At 46.8% G+C, this 23,733-nt stretch overlaps 1 protein-coding gene across 1 annotated transcript; it reads left to right on the top strand.

Annotated features, from left to right (window-relative positions):
- The first annotated feature begins 1,498 nt into the window (after positions 1 to 1,498).
- On the top strand, positions 1,499 to 22,712 carry HNRNPUL1 (heterogeneous nuclear ribonucleoprotein U like 1). The gene is made up of 15 exons (XM_070950068.1): positions 1,499 to 1,780; positions 4,529 to 4,651; positions 5,693 to 5,963; positions 6,960 to 7,033; positions 8,943 to 9,082; positions 9,939 to 10,038; positions 10,629 to 10,741; positions 11,243 to 11,509; positions 12,444 to 12,566; positions 14,453 to 14,581; positions 15,606 to 15,774; positions 17,349 to 17,738; positions 18,596 to 18,828; positions 20,372 to 20,551; positions 21,540 to 22,712. Exons 1-15 carry the CDS (start codon positions 1,591 to 1,593, stop codon positions 21,654 to 21,656), a joined length of 2,619 nt encoding a protein of 872 aa, XP_070806169.1. The 5' UTR covers positions 1,499 to 1,590; the 3' UTR covers positions 21,657 to 22,712.
- The last annotated feature ends 1,021 nt before the right edge of the window (positions 22,713 to 23,733 follow it).

Genomic DNA, 23,733 nt, shown 5'->3' with positions numbered 1-23,733 from the left:
TCACTGCCGCTATAATAAAGTCTATCCATCTTGCAGCTGGTAGTTTCTTTCCAATTTCCCCAGAATTACAGGATTCTTCAAGGAGCTGGCTCTTTGAATCCTGAGCTCAAAATAAGGAGCTGTGGAGCGCTCCAATTATCCTGAAAAAAGGTTTTTTTAGCCTGAAGAGGACAAAAAAAAATCAGATTGGAAATATCTCGTTGCTGGTCTGGCTGTTACGATGCTACCCTCTGGTGGTTATAAACCGTGTAGAAATGCTCATATTCAGTGTTTCTCAACCTTGGCAATTTTAAGAGGTGTGGACTTCAACTCCCAGAATTCCCCAGCCAGATGCTGTGGGAGTTGAAGTTCACAGCTCTTAAGGTTGAGATACAAATGTTCTAAGATTCAGTCTTCCCAAATTAACACCACCAGATGTGTTGGAACTATACTTCCCAGAAATCCTAGATGGCATGCCCCGCCCAAGGTGATATATCAACTAGCACAGTATTTCTCAATCTTGGAAGCTTGAAGATGAGTGGACTTCAACTCCCAGAATCCCCCAGCCAGCAGCATCTTCAAGCTACCTAGGTTGAGAAACACTGAACTAGCATCATCATCATCATCATCATCACTTCTGCTAAGCACGTCAACTAGCAAGCTGTGATTTATTATTAAATCATGGTTTACTTCAATATCTGAATCTGAGCCCCGTCTAGCTAAAGTTACTCTATATTCAAATTCCACTTTGTTCAGTAGGGATAATAAACTCTACTAGGTATTTAGTAAATTTTGGCTATCTTATGCTCGATTTGGAGGCAATATTGCTTTTACAGTTGCATAATTCACCTTAACCTCCATTAAACAGAAATGCAGGTTATAAAATATTACATAAGTGTGTGTGTAGGATATACTTTAGGATAGAATGTTTAAACGTTATATATCTTTATATATATATATATTTATAGAGGATATAGATATTGATATAAAGAGGTTTTGGGGAAACACTTCTCGTTTGGGCCTTGTGTCACTTTTTCCTAATTTGTTGTTTTTCCGGATGTTGAACTTCAACTCCCATCATCCCCAGGGAGGGAGGCTCAACCAATAGAAAAGAGTGGGGGGGAGGAAATGCCTCCACATAACAGTACAAAACAAGTCGGCCTTTCAGCCAATGAGAAGTTAGGAAGGGAGAGGCCTCGGGGATTCGCCCTCAGGAAAATAAGTCCAGCCCCCTGGTTCGTCAGTCACTTGTTTTTCCTCTCTCCTTTCCCTGACCAGTTTCAGGGAAAGTGAAGGCGGGGAAGGAAACGAGCCCTTCTCAGCCAATGGGGACGCCCTTTATAGACTGACCTTTATTTCCGCCCAATGCGCGAGCTCCTTTCACAGGCAGGGAATGAGCGGGAGACGGAGGGAGAGAGAGGAGGGGGGCAAAAGGCAAGGGGCCGCTTTCTCCAATCAGAGACCGCCTCTCATTCTTCCACCGCCGGGTCGGCCAACCGGAGAGCCCGTTGCATGGCGGGGATTAAGGGAGAGCGGCCATTTTGAGCAGAGCCCGGAACGGAGCCCCGATGGCCGGGCAACGGCGACCCTGCGGCCGGGATTGAGCGCGCCATGGATGTGCGGAGGCTGCGCGTCAGCGAGCTGAAGGAGGAGCTCGGCCGCCGCGGCCTCGACACCCGCGGGCTCAAGGCCGAGCTAGCCGGGAGGCTGCATGCGGCGCTAGAAGCCGAGCAGGCCCGAGGAGCGTCGGGCTCGGGTTCGGGCTCGGGCTCGGACGGAGAGCCGCTCTCTGACGGACACTGTAAGCGAGCCCGGAGGGAAGAAGGAAGCCGGCCCTCGCTGGGGAGGATGGGTCTCGGGCCGGGGAGCATGGGCCCTGCGAGGCAGGGGACCGCGGCCGGGCCTGTGAGGGGGGGGGCGGGCACACACGGCTGGCCGGGGAGGATGGGTCTCCGGGTCGGGGAGCGTGGTCTGTGGGGAGACACTCCCTCGCTGGGGAGGATGGGTCGCCGGGGAGCATGGGTCGTACGAAGGAACCCCTCGCTGGGGAACATGGGGCCTGTGGGGAGGCGTCTCTTGCTGGGGAGGGTGGGTCTCGGGAGGCGTTAGAGCTGGGGAGGATGGGTCTTCGCGGGGGAGGTGGGGGGGACAACGGGCCTCTGGGGACGCTGTGGCCGGGGAGCATGGGCTCGACGAGGCATCCCGTCGCTGGGGAACATGGGCTCTGTGAGGAGAGCCCGAGGTGAGGAGGATGGGTCTCCTGAGGGGGGGGAGGGATGGGATGTGACGGCCGGGGAGCATGGTCAGTGAGGAGACCGCGGTGCTGGGGAGGATGGGTCTCAAAGGAGCGTTAAAGCCGGGAAGGATGGGCTCACACAACCAGCAGTCCCTCGCCGCGGAGCATGGGTCCTCGGGAGGGGGACCTTTATAGCCGTGGAACATGGGTCTCGAGGAGGTTGGGGCTGGGATCATGGGCCGGCAAGCGGAGCAGCCCCGGCCCTTTCGGGGAGGATCCGTTTCCGGCCGAGCCTACCGGAGGGGCGGCGGCGTCCTCCGGGTGGGATCCGGGCGGCGGAGTCCGCGGAGGAGGCGGCTGTCCGGGATCGCTTTCTCCTTCCTTCGGCCCTCCCACGAAACCCGTGGATGCTTCTCCCTTAAGAGCCCCGAAAGTGCTTTCCCTCCACTACCTCCCCAAAAAAGGCAGCTCGGCTTCGTTTTCCCTCATCCAAGAACCTTCCATTGAACTGAAGAACCGAGGAAGCTTCTTGGAGGAGGAGAAGGGAAACGTCTTCAAGGAAAAAACACAGCCCAGTTGCCTTTTGGGGAAAGAAAAAAAAAGGAAGAAAGAAAGAGAAAAAGGAAGGGAGAGAGAGGAAAGAAAGAAAAAGAAAGGAAGGAGGGAGGGAGAGAGAAAGGAAAGAAAGAGAAAGAAAAAGGAAGGAAGAAGGGAGACAGGGAGAGAGAGAAAGAAAGAAAGAAGAAAGAAAAAGAGAAAAAGAAAAAGAAAGAAGCACCTTTGAAAGAACATAACCTGGAAGACTGAGAATCTCCATAGAGACATCCCGTTCTAGGAGGCTTCCCGACCCAGGAGGCCTGTGGGCGATCCAGGCTGCTCTTTACCGGGACTTTTCTTGGCTCCGAAAGTGCCCTGTTTATTTTTATGGCATCTGGGCATTTGTTTTCTCCGATGCCGCCCTTTGTTGCCAGGCGACGCCTGCGATCCTCTTGCCTTAAGGGAAGCTTCAGCACAGCTGCTTCTTGGAAAGGGACTCATAGGATCTCCAGGCACCACCTAGCATGCCCAGAAGGTGTAAAAACTGCAACTGATAACTACCTAGAATTCCAGCCATTTTAGCAATGGATCGCCTATTTATTCTGAATTGTCCTCTGAATCTCTTCTACCTCACGAAATTGACCACACATTTCCATCTTGGGTGTATCATATTGTCGTGCGTTCTTTCCATGCATTTTTACTGCTGCTGTCCATGTATCTTATGCCATACGCTAAATAAAATAAATATCTGAACTGGCTGATTGGATTTGGCTAGTCTAGTGAAAAGAAAGGACTAGGGGTGGCATGGTAGCAGTGTTCCAATTATTGGAGGGGTTGCCACAAAAAGAAGGGGTCAGCCTATTCTCCAAAGCACCTGAAGGCAGGACAAGAAGCAATGGATGGGAATTAATCAAGGAGAATTAAAGAGAAATTTCCTGAAAGTTAGAACAATTAATCAGTGGAATGACTTGCCTCCAGAAGTTGTGAGTCCTCCAAAACTGGAGGTGTTTAAGAAGAGATTAGACAGCTACTTGTCTGGAATAGTGTAGGGTCTCCTGTTTGAGCAGAGGGGTGTACTAGAAGACCTCCAAGGTTCCTTCCAAGTCTATTATTTCTTTGGTTAACATACAGATATCACAATAAGACATAATATTCTAGCTAATATCAAACAAGATAGATAAGCATACCTAATTTAAGAGGGGAGATTTTCCCCTGTGACTTGCTTTGAGCTTAAAATATGGGGGGGAGGGGGGGTTTCTACATCAAGCACAATTTTTGGTGTGATGCGGAGGACATGTTGCACCCTCTGGTTTCCTGTGTTGTTTAGCCTTGGCATTCAGCCTCGCCGTAATCAAGGAGCAAACCACCTCCTTAGCAGCACTATTTCCATCCTCCCCTGGGGGTGGGAGTCGTATTCAGAGAAAAACAGCACAGAATTACCTCCTCCCTGGCATTTCAGTATTGCCACACAATACTGTACAAGCTGGCTTTCAGGATGGGGCATTCTCACCCGAAACCCCGCCGATTCTCTTCCCCATCTGCATCTTGAATTGCGGTACTCCGGAAAAAGATTCAGCCACTTAATTGCGCTGAGGTTTCCGCAGCCATCCAGGTAAGGGTGGGTCGGCTGGCTGGGATTGCCACTCACTCCATTTAGCCTAAACCGCTTGCTGACGGTGAAAGAAAAATGGGAACATTGGTTTCTTTTTTTTCTTTCCCCCAAAGTAGCACGAGACAGTGGCGCTAATTTACTTCCTTTTGATTCCTGTTTTCAAGATGGCATCCGTGACAACACTCGTCAAGACAACCGGCAGGGATATCAGTCTTTTGAGCATTTCAATATTAAACAGGAGAACGAATTGGGTTACGAGCGGGGACCTGTAAACCAAGATCGATCAGGTAAACACAAGTGTTGCCGGGGGGTGGGGGTGTGTCTTTGTTATTTTGTTGACTGGAGAGAATTTCCAGTGGTCGGGTAGGAAGTTTTGAAGTAGCACTATTAGAATTCCTCAGTTGCTTTTTGCTGTAAAATAAACTTTGGAGGTAGGGGATGCAGAGAGAGATTTTTTACTGGACAAATGTACCAAAATGTAGTACAGGTAGTCTTCAATTTACAACAGTTCATTTAGTGACCGTTTGACATTAACAACAGCGCTGAAAAAAATGACTTACAACAGTTTTTCACACTTGGCAACCATTGCAACATCTCCATCGTCCTGTGATCAAAATTCAGACGCTTGGCAACTGACTCATTTATGACGGTCGTAAGTTGAGGACTACCTATGTGTAAAAGATCTGAATATTGTTGAACGATAAGACTTCTATTCATTTTTTTTCCCACAAAGGGAGTCGTATTCTTAGCTCATTGTATCATTTTCACTTTGCTGCATTTTCCATTAAGGGAAATTTAATGGGATTTTTCTTCTCTTTATTGTGAACCTTTAGCTTCTCCCTTTTTTAAAAAAACCACAGTCAGGCGAAGAGCACATCTTGTTTTCTTTCGGCTCCGCTTGGGATCACTGCCCTAATTGAATATTACCTTGTTCCCCTTAGAATTCTCTGCCTGAATATCCTTCTCTTTGTTATCTTGATCCTATCTCCGTTGTCATTCTAATAATAGAATCCACGGATCTTAAGAGCAGAAGCAAGGAAAATTGTGTGTGTGTGTGTGGGGGGGGTGTTTAAATAGATACTCTTGGTTCTGGCACATCAATCCGATAGTAATTTCCTCACCAGTTTTATTGCTGATCATCTCTTCCCTGGTTCTTAACCGTTGGCTGGCTCAGAGCCAAGTTGTTTCGTAGCGAAATTGAAAAGGGAGCTTTCTCTGGCGGTTAGGGTGAGGGTTGCTGGCTTTTTCAGAATAAACAGCAGTGGTGGTTTCGTTTTCACACGGATTTCCTCGCCCGCTGAAATGTGCATGTTGTCTTTAAAATTCAGAAATGAAGACAGAGATAAAGGAAGAGGAGGCCACTCCCAGCCACAACATATCGGCATCTGGTTACAACGCACCCCCCTCTAACTACAGTTCTTCCGTTTCTGGCTACAATGCCTCGGCTTCCTCTTACAATGCGCCCTCTTCCGGGTATAACACCTCAGACTCCTATCAGTCTTGGCAGCAGCAGCAGCAGCAGCCACCACAGCAAGGCCATAAGAGGACGTTTGAAGAGTCCAGGGGACGCGGATATTATGAATATCGCGAGGATAAAAGGTACGTTCAGAGAAGGATTCGGGGCGCTTACCTCGTTCATCTAGCTTGTTTTTTATCTTTTCCAAAACTGCTCCGGAAAGGAACCGAGCCCAGAGGTGTCCTTGAGGGCAGGATCCGTTTTGGAAGCATCTGGGATTTTGGCAAAGGCATTTTATTCTCTTCATCTATTTGGCAATGGTGCTTGATTTTACTGCTTCTTACCTGCTTCTTAGCCTTAAGCTTTAAAGTAACATATATATTCGGTTGAAATGAACACTGGTTTTATAACATCTTTGTAAATGCAGATTCTCATCTGCATTTTTTGCTAAGACATACATACGTGTGTGTGTGTGTGTGTGTGTGTGTGTGTGTGTGTGTGTGTGTGTGTATGAAGGAGCTGTGGTGGCGCAGTGGTTAGAATGCAGCATTGCAGGCTAACTGCCCATAGCCTGGAATTCAATCCTAACGGGCTCCAGATTGACTCAGCCTTCCATCCTTACGAGGTCGTTAAAACGAGGAGCCAGATTTTTGGGAGCAAGATGCTGACTCTATAAACTGCTTAGAGAGGGCTGTAAAAACACTGTGAAGCGGTATATAAGTCTTAGGTCTGCTATGCATGTATGTATGTATATATCTGTCCGCCTATCCATCCATCCAGCTATCTTATCTCGCCCATCTCACCAAATGAAAGCTTCATGGTGTTCCCGAACTACAACACCCAGCATCCCTCCCTTTTGGCCATGTTTCCTAGGGATGTTAGGAGTTGTAGTCCAGACAATTACTGGAAAAATTAAGATTTCCTATCTCTGAATCACGGGCAGAAGTAACGGGAAACCCATTTTTGACTTGGATAGGAGCTCCCAAAGTGTTCCCAGTTTAATCAACACGGTAACAAGGGCAGGACTGGTTTCCTGGAAGTAGGCCCTGTGTTTCCTCTCTCAGCCTACCTTGCAGGCCGCATCTCTCAGTTTGCCTCAAGGGGGTTTATGGAAGCTCCATTTGCTGCCTCTCTTCCAGGGGTCGATCTCCTCAGCCGCCTGCAGAAGACGATGAGGACGATTTTGATGACTCCCTGGTGGCCATCGATACATGTGAGTTACGGAGATTGCGGCATTGTTTTTAACTTCTCTATATATCTTAGTGGACAACTAGCTAAATATGAGCCAAGAGTGTGCAGCAGCAGCCAAAAAAGCCAATGCAATCCTAAATTGCATAAACAGAGGGATACAATCAAGATCAGGTGAGGTACTAATACCACTCTGTAAATCCTTAGTGAGACCACACCTAGAGTACTGCATCCAGTTTTGGTCAACACACTACAAAATAGATGTTGAGACTAGAAAGAGTGCAGAGAAGAGCAACCAGGATGATGAGGGGACTGGAGGCTAAAACATACAATGAACGGTTGCAGGAACTGGGCATGGCTAGTCTAGTGAAGAGAAGGACCAGAGGAGACATGAGAGCAGTGTTCCAATATTTGAGGGGCTGTCCCAGAGAGGAAGGGGTCAAGCTATTTTCCAAAGCACCTGAAGGCCAGACAAGGAATAATGGATGGAAACTGAGCAAGGAGAGATTCAACCTAGAAATAAGGAGAAATTTTCTGACAGTGAGAACAATCAACCGATGGAAGAGAAGTTGCCTTCAGAAGTTGTGGGAGCTTCATCCCTGGAGGCTTTCAAGAAGGGATTGGGCTGCCGTCAGAAATGGTGTAGGGTCTCTTGCTTGAGCGGGGGGTTGGACTAGATGACCTATAAAGTTCCTTCCCACTCTGTTAATCTGTTGAAACTTTATATTTTTTTACATTTTACTGTAAGCCGCCCAGCGTTCCTCTTTGAGGGAGAAGGGCAGTTCAGAAACATGGAAAATAAGTAAAAATTATATTGCCCCCAAGACAGATTCCCTCTCGCCTGATCTTGCTCATTTGCAGAGTCAACACATAGCAGAGTTTTCCTCCTTCGGCTCTGTTCCTGTGTCCTTCAATCATCTCACATCTCTTGAGTTGCAATAAGATGACAGCAGCTGAGTCAGAGGGATGCTTGGGTCACGATATTTGAAATTCAGGGAAAGGGGTTGAGGAAAAGTCCTTTAGTTTATTGGTTCCCCGCAGGAGGAGAAATTGCAGCTCTGACTCTACTAACAGGAAAGCTTAAATTCAGCTTTTTGCAGTTTTTTTCGTTTGGGTCATGAGTGGGCAAACCCTCGAATAGGTGGAAGTTGAAATGTTTTTATTCTTTCTGGTGCAAATTCATTGGAGAAGGCAACGATGCTAGGCAGGGAAGGAGAGGGGGAAGTGGAAGAAGAAGAGGGGGCAAGCAAAGAATACGCTGGCTCGAAAGCCTCAAATCTGATGCAAAGTTGAACATCCAACAACTGAAAGAAGCTGTGATTGACAGGGTGGCATGGAGAGCACTTGCCTATAAAGCCACCAAGAGTCAGATACAACTGAATGGTTAAAACAACAACCTTCTTTTGGGTTTGTGCTTGTAGGTGTTTAGGGTTGGTCGGAAAGGGATTTAAATGGTGAAGTAAGTGCCTTAGATATCGGAGAGTTGTAAGTCATTGATTTCTCTCTTCAAAACTACAAGCCCCCTAAGTGGATTGATTTAATAGTCCTGAGTCACGAGACATCTTAATCTCACACTAAGACAGCCTATTTTGGCAAGGAAATTATTGAATAGAGGCGTGGTTGGAGGTTTTTTTCCGCTTGCAAAGCAGAAGTGATTTTTTTTCTCCCAGTAAGACTACTCCATTCCTATTCCAATTCAGTCCTGGCTGCTTTAATACAGCCATTTACATGCACCAATTTTGATACGAGAAACAAGGAGTTAGCTAATTTTTCTTGCATATTATCCTAGCTTAAAATCAGGAGAGTCATTTCCCTTCAAAGAAAGCCTCACTTTAATATGTTGCTGTGATCTGTACTGGGTTTTAGCCCACTGGTGCCTCTGGTATCTGTCTCCTTTGGTCTTCATTGAGGACGATGTTTGCTTTCCTCTTCAGATAATTGTGATCTCCATTTCAAAGTTGCCCGCGATCGATATAGCGGATACCCTCTGACCATCGAAGGATTTGCTTTCCTCTGGTCAGGCGCACGAGCGACGTATGGGGTGCGGCGTGGAAGGGTGTGCTATGAAATGAAGGTGAGGGAATGTGCATTCTCACTGCGGAGGTGGCAGAGATTTTATGAAAAGGAGCACTGCTAACATGGCTACCTTATAAAAAGGGAGACTTGGAAGCTGAGGAGTCCACTGGTATCTGGGGACAGAGGATAGAGGGAGGTTATGGGGTAGCTGTGGGAGTTGCATAAATTATTCCTTAATTCTTGGTATTTCCTGGGAGGGACAAAACCAGTTATATCCTGAGGCTTTACATTTGCTCAGGGGCAATTAAAATTCCCATTTCTTGGAATTCAGCCTGTATTCAAATGTTTTGCTCGTTTACATGAAATTTGCTTGTAGTTCCACACTCCCGTTAGCCACCTGCCTTTATTTACCAGGCCGTAAGAATGCAAGTAAGAACCAACAATTGTGACTCAGTTTCTCATAACAACGAACAGGGATATCCCTTTCCCTCTTTATTGCTTCATTTTATTATTAATGAAGCAATAAAGCATTTTATTATTAAGTTTATTGTAATGTTAGCGGTTGCATTATGGCAGAGCAAAGGTTATCCGTTACATTTATTTGCTGATATAATTATAACCCTTGCTAATGAAAAACATAGCCCATCAAATTAAAAAAGAATTCACTTGAGGTTTTGGCTTAACAGCCAGCTTTTTTAAAAAATCTAGAATAGCCTGAATTCATACCCTGTCGTATGGAGGAAAAAAAATACGTCCAGTATTTTAGAAATTTCTCTTGAACATAAAACTTTTAAATATCTAGGAATTAATGAAGAAGGTAATAATTGTTCTTGAATAATTTATTTAATCAGCCCCTGTTCTTGTAATAAATGTTGGCCATCTTGTAATAAACAACGCTTTCTTTTTGTCTTCAGATCAACGAAGAGATCTCCGTCAAACACCTTCCTCCCACCGAACCAGATCCTCACGTAGTGCGTATTGGCTGGTCACTGGATTCATGTAGCACTCAGTTAGGTGAGTAGTTTTAATTGCTGGATCTAGGGAGAGCTCAGGGTACATTTCATTTATATATTTTGCATTCCACCTGTATTATTTTTATAAACAACTCAAGTTGGCGAATATATCTAATATGCTTCCCCCCCCCTCCCCATTTGCTGCACAGCAACAACCCTGTGAGATCCGTTGGGCCGAGAGAGAAAGACTGGCTCATAGTTTCCCAGCCAGCTTTCATGTCTAAACCAGGACTAAAATTCACAATCTCCTGGTGATTGGCCAAGAGTCACCTAGCTGGCTTTCATACTTAACGTGGGACTAGAACTCTCTGCTTTCTGGTGATTGTCCCAGAGTCACCCAGCTCAGCTGGCCTAAGGTGGGACTAGAATTCATTGTCCTCTGGTGATTTACCCAGAGTCACCCAGCCAACTTTCATGCTACGCTGGGCTCTCTTTACTTTGAAGTATCTTTAGTTTAAACAGGAACTTTTGAATTAGGCAACTTCCCTGCTTAAGTAGAATCACCCTGGGGATATTAAAAGTGCTCTGCCCCACTAACGCCACCTGATCTCCCATGGCACATCTGCTCAGATCAATTATCAATCCCGTTAGGTGAAGAGGCTTTCTCCTATGGCTATGGAGGCACCGGGAAGAAATCCACTAGTAGCAAGTTTGAAAATTACGGCGAGACCTTTTCCGAGAACGATGTCATCACTTGTCTCGTGGTGAGTGCAGCCTGTGGCGTTTCAGAACCTTACCCCCCCCCTCAGGCGCCACAATGGCTCAGCAGTTAAGACGCTGGACCTTGTCCGCTGAAAAGCCGGCAGCCCAGGTTCGAGACCCGAGTGCTGCTGTGTGACGGGGTGAGCTCCCGCTACTTGCTCCGGCTCCTGCCCACACAGCAGTTCGAAAGAACGCAAATGCGAGTAGATAAAATAGGTACCATTTTGGTGGTAAGGTAACTGCTCTGGGTTTCGCTGCATGCTCTATGCTGCAGCGTGATGTCATGGCTGCAGAAAGCTCTTCAATGGCTCAGTGGCCCAGAGGAGATGAGCAACACCTCTGAAAGTTGGCTACGGCTAGTGAAGTAAACCTGGGGGTGGGGGTGGGGGGGGGTGTCTCCTTTACCTTCCCTTCTCCAAGCGGGAAAAAGGAAGACCGGAAGCTTCCGCCGGCCTCCCATTTCCTGCTTCTAGATTGATTGACAGTTCCTTCCCTCTTCTCAGGACTTCGAGTGCGGCGACGACGTTGAAATGTCCTTCATGAAGAACGGGAAGTGGCTAGGGATGGCCTATCGACTACGGAAGGAGAATTTGGGAGGGCAGGCCCTGTTCCCTCATGTCCTGGCGAAGAACTGTGCCATCGAGTTCAACTTCGGCCAAAGGGAAGACACCTTCTTTCCGGTTCCACCGGGATTCACCTTCATTCAGCACCTCCCCCTGTCCGAGCGAGTTCGGGGCACAATTGGACCAAAGAACAAAAGGGATTGTGAAGTAGGTGCCCCCCCCAACCCCCCAAAATGCAGCCATGGCAGGCTTGGAGTTCAGTTGCCAGGGTCCTTTGCCAGTTGGTGGTTGACTGGACCAGGACTCAGACAAGAGCAGGTTTTCCCCCTCCTCTGAAATAGCATTGTATCAACTGGGTTTAAGGCCATGCCTTGAACTGCTTACAAAAAATTCACTCCCACATTTGTCGGCAGTGAAAAGGGCCAATCAGAGCCTCACAGATCCAAACACAGCGACTAAGATGGTTGTCACCGACCGGATGTTAGGCCAATAAAACTACGCAGGTAGTCCTCGACTTAGGACCGCAATTGAGTCCAACATTTCTGCGGCTAAACAGCTGTTCGGTGAATTTTGCCCCGTTTTACGCCCCTTTCTTGCCACTTCTTGGTTGTGAAGTGAATCCCCGAAGTCGTTAAAGGCAATCACCACGGTCGTTAAACGGATCTGGCTTCCCTGTTGATTTTGCCTGCCAGAAAGTCGCTGAAGGGGATGACGTGACCCCCGGGGACACTGCAGCCGTCGTAAACAGGAGTCCGTTGCCAAGCGTCTGAATTTTGATCCCGTCAAAATTGATGCCGGTCGTAACGGTCGTAAGCGTGAAAAACAAGTCATAAGTCAATTTTTTTTTTCAATCCCACCGTAACTTTGAACGGTCACTAAACGAACTGTTGTAAGTCGAGGACTCCCTGTATCTATTAAAAGAAAACGTAAGGGTTAAAAATGTTGGTTTTTCCATGCCTCTGAGGCTAGGAGATGCCTATAATCTCTGTTTCTGGAATAGATTGTCCTTAGACAATCAACGGAGGAAAGCTACTATTTTTCTCGCTTGATTTGTAAAGGAGAGATTTGCTTTGGGAAACTGGCTTGGTGGTTGCGTTACTGGCCTGCAGCAGATGTTAAAACCACACCCCTGTGTTTTCAGATCTTGATGATGGTGGGATTGCCTGCCGCTGGGAAGACGACGTGGGCCATTAAGCATGCCGCAGCCAATCCAGCCAAGAAGTATAATATTTTGGGAACAAACGCCATTATGGACAAAATGAGGGTAAGCTTTGGAGGCCGAGAACGCCGGTTTCTCCCGTCTGCTTCCTCATTTGTGGTGGGCCCCTGTCGCTTCCTTGCCTGTCAAACTTAGAACAGCTCACTGTCTTTTTCAAAATGATTTTTTTGGCCGGTCCCTTGCAGAAAAGCTTCTCTTTTATAGCCGGTGGATTTCCTATAAAGGTAAAGGAGTCCCTGCGGATCTTATTCCGCTAGTCGTTGCCGACTTTAGGGGGCGGTACTCATTTCCATTTCAAGGCCTTTGAATCAACGCTCTCCAAAGACATTTCCGCAGTCAGGTGGCCAGCATGAGGTCGTGGAGTGTTGTTACCTTCTCACCAAAGTGGTACCTATTTATCTACGTGCATTTGCATGCTTTCGAACTGCTAGGTTGGCAGGAGCTGGGATGAGGGCGGGAGCTCGTTGCATGGTACTTGGGTCCATGCAATCCCAAATTATCTTTCTAGAACAAGGGTGTCAAACTCAAGGCCCAGGGGGGCGGATCTGGCCTGCGAGGTGCTTTGATGTGGCCCGCGGGGAAGCAGCAAAGGACTGACCCGCGGTACTTCTGCCAGCAAAAACGGAGCTTGGGAAGGCCGCCGGCAGCCCTCCTGACTTCTGTTTTCACTGGCAGAGGGTTGCAGGAAGCCGTCGCAGCCAAAAACAGAGCTTGGGAGCCCGTTTTTGCTGGTAGAGTGCTTGGGCCACCACAGGCACCCCCGACACGAGTGATGTTGAGTTGGCCATGCTCCCTGCCCCCCCCAAGTAAAACACAACCCTGATGCCGCCCTCGATGAAATCGAGTTTGACACCCCTGTTCTAGAATAATGTAAAATTCCCAGTTCTCCCCATTGTTCCATTTACATCCCTCCGTGTGTGTGTGTGTGTGTGTATGTGAGAGAGAGAGGGACTCTGTGTATTACAGATTAGCTTTTTTTTTCTTCTTTTAATCACCAGGCCTGTTTATACAACAGTGCTCAAAGTCTGGGTCACGACCAGCTTTTCATGTTGCCACCCTCCAAGTGGGTGGATTGCAATTCCCAGGATTTCTGTTCAGCCCTTAATTAATTGGGACTCCAGGGGGCTGCAGTCCCAAAATATCTGCAAAGTGGCAGGTGGGAGAAGACTGCAGTGTCCTACTTGAGAATTGACTGTGAAATTGCTGCCTTGCCGGGATTCTGATACAAGTAGCTTCCAGTTTCAAGCTTTATAGGAGGATACAGAATAACAGAGTGGGAAGGGACCTTGGAGGTCTTCTAGTCCAGCCGCCTGCTGAAACAGGACTCCCTTATACCAAGGGTGTCCAACCTTGGCAACTTTAAGACCTGTGGACTTCAACTCGCAGAATTCCCCAGCCAACCATGTTTTAAAGTTGCCAAGGTTGGACATCCTTGCCATATACTTCTAGAAAAGTCATGTTATTCTCTGGTCGTCCAATATTCGAAAGCATCTTTTCCGATTAACACATTTTATTAAAAGGCACCATCGGCCTTCACGAGCTTCAGTTGAAGCCTCTTAATAACAATTTGGTAATTGGAAAAGGTGCTATCAAACACATTATCAGCATTTCCTTAATGTTGCTAAATAACAACTTAATCTGCAAAAAAAAATAAATGTTGAAAAATCAGGTGTGGGGACTTGATGCCTCAATTTACAACCACAATGACTTCCAACTGTAATTCCAGGCTCTATTACAGTCCTAAGTGTATATTATTCTGGTAGTAGCCTCCTGTGTGAATCGCCCTGGGACACACACACACACACACACACACACACACACACACACACAAATGCCAGGAGCAAGAGCTACTTCAGGCCAGATATAGGGGGCGCTCTTGCTGTGGCCTCTCCCTCCCCCCCAGCTGTCCTCACCGCCCTGCCTTTTCTCAGGTAATGGGACTCCGACGGCAGCGCAATTACGCTGGCCGCTGGGACGTTCTCATCCAGCAAGCGACACAGTGCCTGAACCGCCTAATCCAGATTGCAGCCCGGAAGAAGCGGAATTATATCCTGGATCAGGTATGAGGCCCCTTCTTTTTCTTCATGGGGGTCAGTTGGGAGGGGTCTTTGGCCAAATGTGCCAGGCAGAGTAGGTGGAAATGGGCTCTGTCCCCCCCACCCCATTTTTATTATTTTTCATTTTTACTATTACGTATTTATTGTTTATTATTTTTACTGTTATTATGTATATTTATTAAATTTATATAGCCGCTCAACCCACCCATAGGTGACTGCCATTGTGCAAGCTTTAATTCCAGAATCAAAGCAAACCAGCAATCCTGGCTTTTCAAACTATAGATAAGGCCTAACTGAGCCAGCTTTTTTCGGCTTCTTGAGTCTAATAAATCTTTCTGAAGGTGAATGCCTTTCAAACATCATGCATTCCGATCAGGGCTTGTCCAACCTTGGCAGCTTTTAAGACCCGTGGGCACATGCTGCCCTGGGGAATTCTGGGAGTTGAAGTCCACAAGTCTTAGAAGTTGTCAAGTTTGGCTGCCCCCGATTCAGACCGTTGCAGCCTCCCTGTCTCTTTCCTCCACTCAAAAGCCCAGAGATATTCTTTTAAGACGACATCTTTTTAAACCTCCTGCTAGTTAACTAGTGCTTGGATGGCTCTAATACGCAAACAGTGCATTTCAATGAATCCATTCTGGATGCCCTATTGCTTCATTTCCCCCTCTTAAGGCAAAATGCACTTTTTTTCCTGAGCAAAGCCACCGCTGCCCTATTAGCCTGTACTTCGAGGGGGGTTTCATTTGAATTGCAAAAAGGGACATTATTGTCATCTCTTGCTGTTTTTCATCTTTTAAAAAACGAGAGGATCTCTTCAAGATTGCTTCGTTGGCAGGGATGACTTTCGTCCATTTCTATCCATGGGGAGGGAGGAAGTGGGGAGGGGACAGGAAGCCAGAGTTTCTCTCTTTGAAGTCCTTCTTCCATTTGTGGGGCGTCGGGAGCCTTAAAGTGCTAAATAACCAGGTCTTTTATTATTATTATTATTATTTTTTTAAAAAACCACCTACTTCTTTATTATCATTGCTAGACAAATGTTTATGGATCAGCTCAGAGACGAAAAATGCGACCTTTTGAAGGTTTTCAACGCAAAGCCATTGTAATTTGTCCCACGGACGATGATTTAAAAGATCGGACAATAAAGCGCACGGATGAAGAAGGGAAGGACGTGCCCGATCACGCAGTGTTAGAAATGAAAGGTAAGATGGCGGAAAGAGGAAAACCAAACCTCGCATTCATAGCACATATCATCTTCATTTAACGACCCCATAATCCCCTGCGTGGTGGAGTCTGGGCAACTGAATGGAGTTAGCAGTGTTTTAATGGCCAGATGCCAATGCAGAGTTTTGTTCAGCAGATATATTCTCATTGTGCCGCCCTGGGTCTTCGGAGAGGGGCGGCATATAAATTGAATAAATAAATAAATAAATTGTGCCCAGAGAGAGAAATATCTGCCTCTACCTAGGATCGAACTCACAGCCTCCTGATTGTGAGGTGAGAGCTCCACCTCTAGGCCACTGCACCACTCTCATTCATGGCACATATGAGAAGGAGAAAATCCACCCTGACTGTGGGGGTGTAGTTCAAGGATTTTAAAAGGGATCCTTCAGATGTTTCTAGATCTCTTTGTTTTCCTCCTCTTCTCTCTGCAATATCTTAAGCTCCTGCCCATTCCCATACCTCTGATGCTTTACGTCTGCACTTGTCTTGGTTTGTTTTTATTTTATTTATTTCTTTGAATCCTTCCTTTGTTTTTATAAATAAGGCAACGAACATATCCAACACACCTTCCTCCTGTTATTTTCCCCATTAACAACAACCCTGTGAGGTGAGTTGGGCTGAGAGAGGGACTGGCCCAAAGTTACCCAGCCACTAAGGTGGGACTAGAATTCAGCGTCTCCTGGTGATTGGCCCAAAGCCACCCAGCTGCCTTTCATGCCTAAGGCGGGATTAGAATTTATCATCTCTTGGTGATTGGCCAAGAGTGACCCAGCCAGCTTTCATGGCTAATGCGGGACTAGAATTCAGCATCTCCTGGTGATTGGCCTAAAGCCACTCAGCCACTTTCATGCTAAGACTGGACTTGAACTCATGGTCTCCTGCTTTCTAGCCTGATGCCTTAACCTCTTTTAAAAGTTTGAAAGTCTCACCCTTAAAACTGACTGCTGGGAAGCTGTAGCAGAGGCTTTCTCTAGGGAAAAAAACAACAGCAGCAAAAAACTTTCGGCTTCAACGAATCATGTGGTCATTAAGTGAATCCAGCCTCCCCTGTTGACTTTGCTTGTCGGAAGCCAGCTTGGAAAGTCACAACCAGCAGTTCATAAAATGCCGGGTTGCTAAGCATCTGGATGTTGATTACGTGACAGTGGGGATGCTGCTGAGATGGACATAAGTGCGAGAGTTGTGAGTCGCAGTTTTGAACGCCGTTGTAACTTTGGACAGTTGCTAAATGAATGGACGTAAGTCGAGGACTGTTTATAAAGCCTTCTGCTTGAAACCAGGATAAGGCTCCCTACTTGCCATTGGTCACAAAGAGAGGAAACCCCCCCCTCCTCCCTGCTTGTGGTTTTAAGGTGTGTTCCTCTGTCCTCTTTCCCACTTCCCCCCGCCCTCTATTTTCTGCTGCTCCCAACTCCCTGGAACTCGCACCCCACCTAGTCCCACTCAGGGGTGGGTTCTACTTACCTTTACTACCGGTTCGCAACAGTAGCCTGTCCCCATCCCACCACGGTTCGCGCTGGCTGACGAGCATCTCGGTTTACTTTCCCGGCAGCCAACTTTGCCCTGCCGGAATCCGGCGATTTTCTCGACTCGGTGGTTTACATTGAGTTGCAGCGGGAGGAGGCGGAGAAGCTGGTGAGGCAGTACAACGACGAAGGCAAGAAAGCCGGCCCGCCCCCCGAAAAGCGGTTCGACAGCTGGGGCGGCGGAGGGGGCGGCGGCGGTTTCCGTGGCCGAGGAGGCGGCGGAGGGTTTCAGCGCTTTGACAATCGAGGCCCGCCAGTGGGCAGTCGGGGCAGCTACCAGAACAGAGGAGGAGGAGGAGGAAGTGGCGGCGGCGGCGGAGGAGGAGGCGGCAGCAGCGGCGGCGGCGGCTACAGAGGCAGTGGTGGAGGTGGCGGAGGAATTGGAGTTGGCAGCAGCAGTGGAAGTGGAAGTGGAGGTAAGGCTGACTCTTGATTCCGGGTTTTATTATTTACTATTAATTAGTTATTTGGTTTAAAATGGGATTTTATTGTACTTGTTTCTTAACTTGTGTTCGCCGCCCTGAGTCCTTCGGGAGAATGGCGGCATATAAATACATGAAATAAAAAATAAATAAATAAATAAATAAATAAATAAATAAATAAATAAATAAGCAAATAAGCAAATAAATAAATAAATAAATAAATAAATAAATAAATAAATAAATAAATAAATAAATAAATAAATAAATAAATAAATAAATAAAATGCCTCGGTGAGATGAGAAGGTTGGTTGCCTCAATTCTATGTCCTTGACTTACAACTGATCACTTAGCAACCATTGGACGTTCCATTAGACCTACCTGGGACTCACATGTGGTGTTTCAAAGTTCTGATGGCCCCTCCATCCACATAATATTTCAATGTAGCTTGACTAGAACTCACTGCCCCCTGTGATTGGCCCAGAGACACCCAGGTTTTCATGCCTAAGGCGAGACTAGAACTCACCGTCTCCTGATGATTGGCCCAAAGTCACCCAATTGGTTTCATGCTAAGGCGGGACTAGAACTCACCGTCTCCTGATGATTGGCCCAAACTCACCCAATTGGTTTCATGCTAAGGCGGGACTAGAACTCACCGTCTCCTGATGATTGGCCCAAACTCACCCAATTGGTTTCATGCTAAGGCGGGACTAGAACTCACCGTCTCCTGATGATTGGCCCAAACTCACCCAGCGGCTTTCGTGGCAAAGGTGGGGGCTACAACTGACCTTGTCCTGCTTTCCAGCCCAGCCACTAGACTAGCGGAAGCTCATCACTCTGGTTTTCCCATTCAGGCTTCAACCGAGGCAGCTACAACCAAAATCGTTGGGGGAGCGGAAACCGAGACAACAATAACAACAGCCGAGGCAGCTACAACCAGAACAACCAACAGCAGAGCAGCTACAGCCCGGCACGTGACCAGAATCCTTACAAGAGCAGTAGCATGGCTCCTGCTCCTGCTCCTCCTCCTCCGGCCCTGGGCCCTGCCACCAACCCCCCTCCGGTGTCGTACAGTCAAGGACCACAGGTAGGATGGTGCACTCGGGGTTCGGCTCGAGATCCTGTTTTGTGAAATGCTGAAACCCCTTCCAACCGGGGTGGGGGGTGGGAGATAATTGAGGGATGAATCAGGGCACCGATCAGTACGCTCCCATAGAGAGGGGCTCCTCCGGGTGCCGTCGGCCAAACAATGTCGACTGGCGGCCCCCAGGGGGAGAGCCTTCTCTGTGGGGGCACCTACTATCTGGAACGAGCTCCCCCCGGAGATACGGAGGATCCCGGATCTGCGCACCTTCCGTCGCACGCTTAAGACGTTCCTATTCCAGCAAGCCGGCCTGACCTAAACTTTTCCTCTTTTAAATGGGAATTTTAAATTTGGTTTTTAAATTATTGGGGTTTTAAAATGGTTCAGCCAAATTTATTTAATTTGTTTTATCTCTATTTTAAATTTTGTATTTATATGTTTTATTTTATGGCTGTTCACCGCCCTGAGTCCTTCGGGAGTAGGGCGGTATACAAATTTAATAAAATGAAATGAAATGAAAAGGGCAGCTGAGAAAGCATCCAGTGGCATGGCTTGGAGGGGTGGGGGGGGGGAGATAAGGAAAGTTGAGGAATAGCCAGACAGGTGAGCATCATATTTGACATCCTTGATACCTACAGTAGGATACTTTTAAAGGCCTTGTGCTCCATTAGCCCTTGGCATCTCGATACGTTACAAATTTATGTATATCCCGCCTTTATTGTTTTTTACAAACTACCGTATTTTTCGGACTGTAAGATGCACTTTTTTGTCTCCCAAATGAGGGAGAAAATGTCTGTGCGTCTTACAGACTGAATATTGCAGAAGCCCTGCCCACCCATCGGCTGTTTTTTTTTTTTTTTGGCTTCTGCACGCCCATTCTTCGGCCTGTTTTCAGGGCCTTATTCAGCCCATTTTTGAGACTTTTTTCGGCCCGTTTTTTCCAGAAAACGGGCCAAAAAAAGCCTCAAAAATGGGCCAAAATAAGGCTGGAAAAGGGCTGAAAATGGGGCGCGCGGAGGCCAAAAAGTTTTTTTTGTTTGTTTTCCTTTTCTAAATTAAGGTGCGTCTTATAGTCCAAAAAATACGGTACTCAAGGCTGCGAATGTATCCACATCTTCTTCCTCCTATTTTTCCCATGACAACAACCCTGTGAGGTGGGACAGCTGAGACAGAATAGCTGACCCTAAGTCACTTATCTGGCTTCCATGCCTAAGGTAGGAGTAGAACTCCCAGTCTCTCCTGGTGATTGCCCAAAGTCACCCAGCCAGCTTTCATTCCTAAAGCAGGGACTAGAATTCACCGTCCCTCGATTTCTAGCCTGGTGCCTTAACCACTAGACCAAAACGCAGCTTTTGGACTGTTCCCTTAGGCAAAAAACGGGTGTCAGGTGAGCAGAGAACGATCTTGTTCTTGCAAATTGTGCCTACAAGCCAGATAGGCTTCAGCTTGCAGAATTAGGCATTTGAGGGACCCACTCAATGGGATTTAGACAGCCTGTGTCTCAGTTTAGAGAACCAACTGTGACTTTGTCGTCTGTCGTCCACAGCAAAGCTACAGCCAGCCCTACAGCCCCCCTGCCAGCTACAGCCAAGGGGGCTACACTGCTCCCAGCTACAACTACGGAAGTTACGGCAGTTACAGCCAAAGTTACACCCAACCTCCGCCGCCACCACCAGCCCCGACCCCACCAGCCTACAGTCAGCCCAACTACAACCAGTACCAACAGGTAAGTGTGGAAAAGCAAGATCTACCCTGGTGCATTCAAAGGATACTGTGGGGCCACCCATGTATTACAGGGCCCTGGGGCCATGCGATCGCCACTTGTGATCTTAGCTGGCTTCCGACAAGCAATGCCAGCGGTGGAAGCCGACTTCACATTAACGACTGTGTGGTTCAGTTAACCACCGCAGTGATTTGATTAGTAGCCGTATCCTGAAAGGGTCATAAGGATCGGCTGTGACTCGCTTAGCCACGGAAATTCTGATCCCAATTGTGACTGTACGTCGAGGACTACTTGTAGTGGGGTACAAAAATGGAGCAGTGGTTCTGTCCTCTTCCAAATTGATAAGTTTAATGCAGCGATATCCAAGCTTGGCAACTTTTAAGACTTGTGGACTTCAACTCCCAGAATTCCCCAGCCAGCCATGGGAGTTGAAGTCCACAAGTCTTAAAAGTTGCCAAGGTTGGACACCCCTGGTTTACCATGTTTCCCCGAAAATAAGACCCCGTCTTATATTTTTTTTGAACCCTGAAATAAGCACTTGGCCTTATTGCCATGTGCTCAAAAGCCCGATTGGGCTTATTATCAAGGGATGTCTCATTTTGGGGGAAACAGGGTAATACGTTGCACCAACTCAGCTATTCATTCTCCTGTTGGTCCTTCGCCTTTGACAAGGGAAGCCACTATATGTGGGTACATGCATAATTTTGTATTTATTTATTATTTATTTATATTGTCATGGTTATGTAGTGTATATTAGAGAGTGGCGACCCTTTGGGAGCTGTATGCAACGAAATTTCATTTTAACGTATGCCGATTAGTGTACATCCATAGTGACAATAAACTTATTCTAAGTCTAAGCTTTTGTGAAGAGGGTCCTTGGAGGAGAGGAAACAAACCTGACATCATCTGAGATGAGCCAGCAGATGGAAATGAAGCAGGGAGCAAGGGAATATTACCTGTCCACTGATCAATTTTCTCCTTTTTCCCACAGTACACCCAACAATGGAATCAATACTATCAAAACCAGAGTCAGTGGCCTCAGTACTACGGCAACTACGACTACGGGAGCTACACGGGCACCTCGCAGGGAGGCTCAAGCACACAGTGATCGCTCGGGAGGGTGTTGTTTCCCCCCCCCCCAGGGAAAAGGAACAGCACGTTCTTAACAGTGACGGGCATTTCTGAATCTTGAGAGAGATCCAGAAGAGGGAAGTTGGGTTATTTCCGCCCAGTTTCCCTCTCTCTAGAGTTCTTGAGGATGGTTGGGTTTTTACTTGTACAGCTAGGCATGTTATGTCCTTTCTACCAACCTTCATGAGGAAAGTTACATGATTCCTTGTCTCTCCTTGTTGAAGATCAGTTTAGCTCCCCCTCAGCCTTTCTTTTTTTCTTCTTTTTAAGATTTGTTTTATTCCGTAAGAAGCTAGGGTTTTCAGCGTTCATAAAATTGTACTTTTTTTTTTAGGCCAGGACCCATCCAGCTATCTAAACTTCCTACCGTAGTTGGGGGGCAGCATTGGAAGAGGCTCCCGTAGGATTTACCGCCATTCTCTCCAGAGGTGTCCGCAGGGGGTGGTCCAGTTAAGAGAAGATTGTGGTCACAGTGCACATTTTTTTTTAAAAAAGGATTTGACTCATTTTTGTGGCCACCCTGTTAGTGGACCGCATCCTGCAGACTCCCCCCACCCCCACCCCTCCAAATTCTCCCCTCTCCACCCCACCTCCACCCAATCTGCTAGTGACCATAAATTCCACACCTTTTGGAAACTTCTTGCAGTTTGGTGTCACCTGTCTTTGAGGTGTTTTTATCTGTCTCTTTTTTTTTCCTTTTTGCAAATAACCATTAAAACCAGAGGGGAGGAGAAATGGCTATCTATCTTACAGTAATTACGATTTTTTTTAAACAAAAAAAATGAAATATTTTTTTTTCCTGTAACTTTTTACTGTGGGTCAGTAGCTGTTAATATTTTCATCAAGATAACAATTCTGTTAGTTCAGTACAGGAGAGGATTTAAAAAAAAGGGGGGGGAGAGAGAGAATCATCTTAAATGTGTAACTTTTTATACGACGTTTTAGTTTCTGTAACTCTGAACATGCTTTGTGTTGAGTTGAATTGTAACAGCTTTTTGTATTTGGAGAAAAAGAATGAATATTGAACTTTAAACCGCCTGCGTGTTTCTATCTCTACCCGCGCACTGTAGCATTTAAAAATTATTGGTGCTGTTCTTCAGTCGTGTCTGACTCTTGGCAACCCCGTGAACCAGGGCCTCCCCTCGCCCCCCATCCTCCACTGTCTCCCGAAGTTTTCCCAAATTTATGCTCATTGAATTGCGTTGATGACACTGTAAACATCTCATCCTCTGCCGTCCCCTTCTCCTCTTGCCTTCCATCTTATCCAACATCAGGGTCTGTTCCAGTGAGTCCTCCCATCTCATCTGGTGGCCAAAGTATTTTGAGCTTCAGCTTCAGTATCTGTCCTTCCAAACAAAGAATGAAAAAAAGAAGGAGCTTGGTGGGTGGGTGGGGAATTCTGGGAGGTGGAAGTCCACAGGTCTTAAATGTCTATGGAGATTGTCCCAAAGGTGCTTTTTCAGGAGGCAACTGGACTTCCTTGTTTTTTCCTTTTGAAGACGTTTCGCTTCTCATCCAAGAAGCTTCTTCAGTTCTGTCTCAGTCTCAGAACTGAAGAAGCTTCTTGGATGAGAAGCGAAAAGTTTTCAAGGAAAACCAAAAGCCAGTTGCCTTTTGGAAGAGCACTTTTGGACGCAGATCTTAAAGATGCCCAGGTTGAACACACCTGCTATAGGTGACTTTGCAAGTTCAAACTTCACTTTTGGCCTCTGCACACAGCAGCAGCTGGATGTACAGTAGTGGCCAAAATTGTGGAAACCTTTTGGGAAAAGTTTATTTTTTAAAACTAGCTTTAACCACTTTTTTGGGGAGTAGTACCATAAAATTATATATCAATGGAAAGATAATTTAATCAGGAATGTAATGCAATAACTTTTTTGAAGGATTTGCTATTAGAATAGCAGTGACAGTATAAAGAAGAAAAGGGAAACACGTAGAAAAAACGAGTTATACAAAAATTATCACGTCAGTTAATACTTAGTTGGGTAACCTTTAGCATGAATTCCGGCCTTACAACGTCTTCCCATGGAGTGAACCAAGTCTTTTAGTTCTGC

The sequence above is a fragment of the Pituophis catenifer genome, unplaced genomic scaffold (genome assembly GCF_029215685.1).
Source record: "Pituophis catenifer annectens isolate HBS135680 unplaced genomic scaffold, rPitCat1.0.hap2 SCAF_9, whole genome shotgun sequence".
Lineage (NCBI taxonomy): Eukaryota > Metazoa > Chordata > Lepidosauria > Squamata > Colubridae > Pituophis > Pituophis catenifer.
The sequence above is the reverse complement of the archived record's forward strand: the minus strand, read 5'-3'. Positions and strand labels throughout refer to the sequence as shown.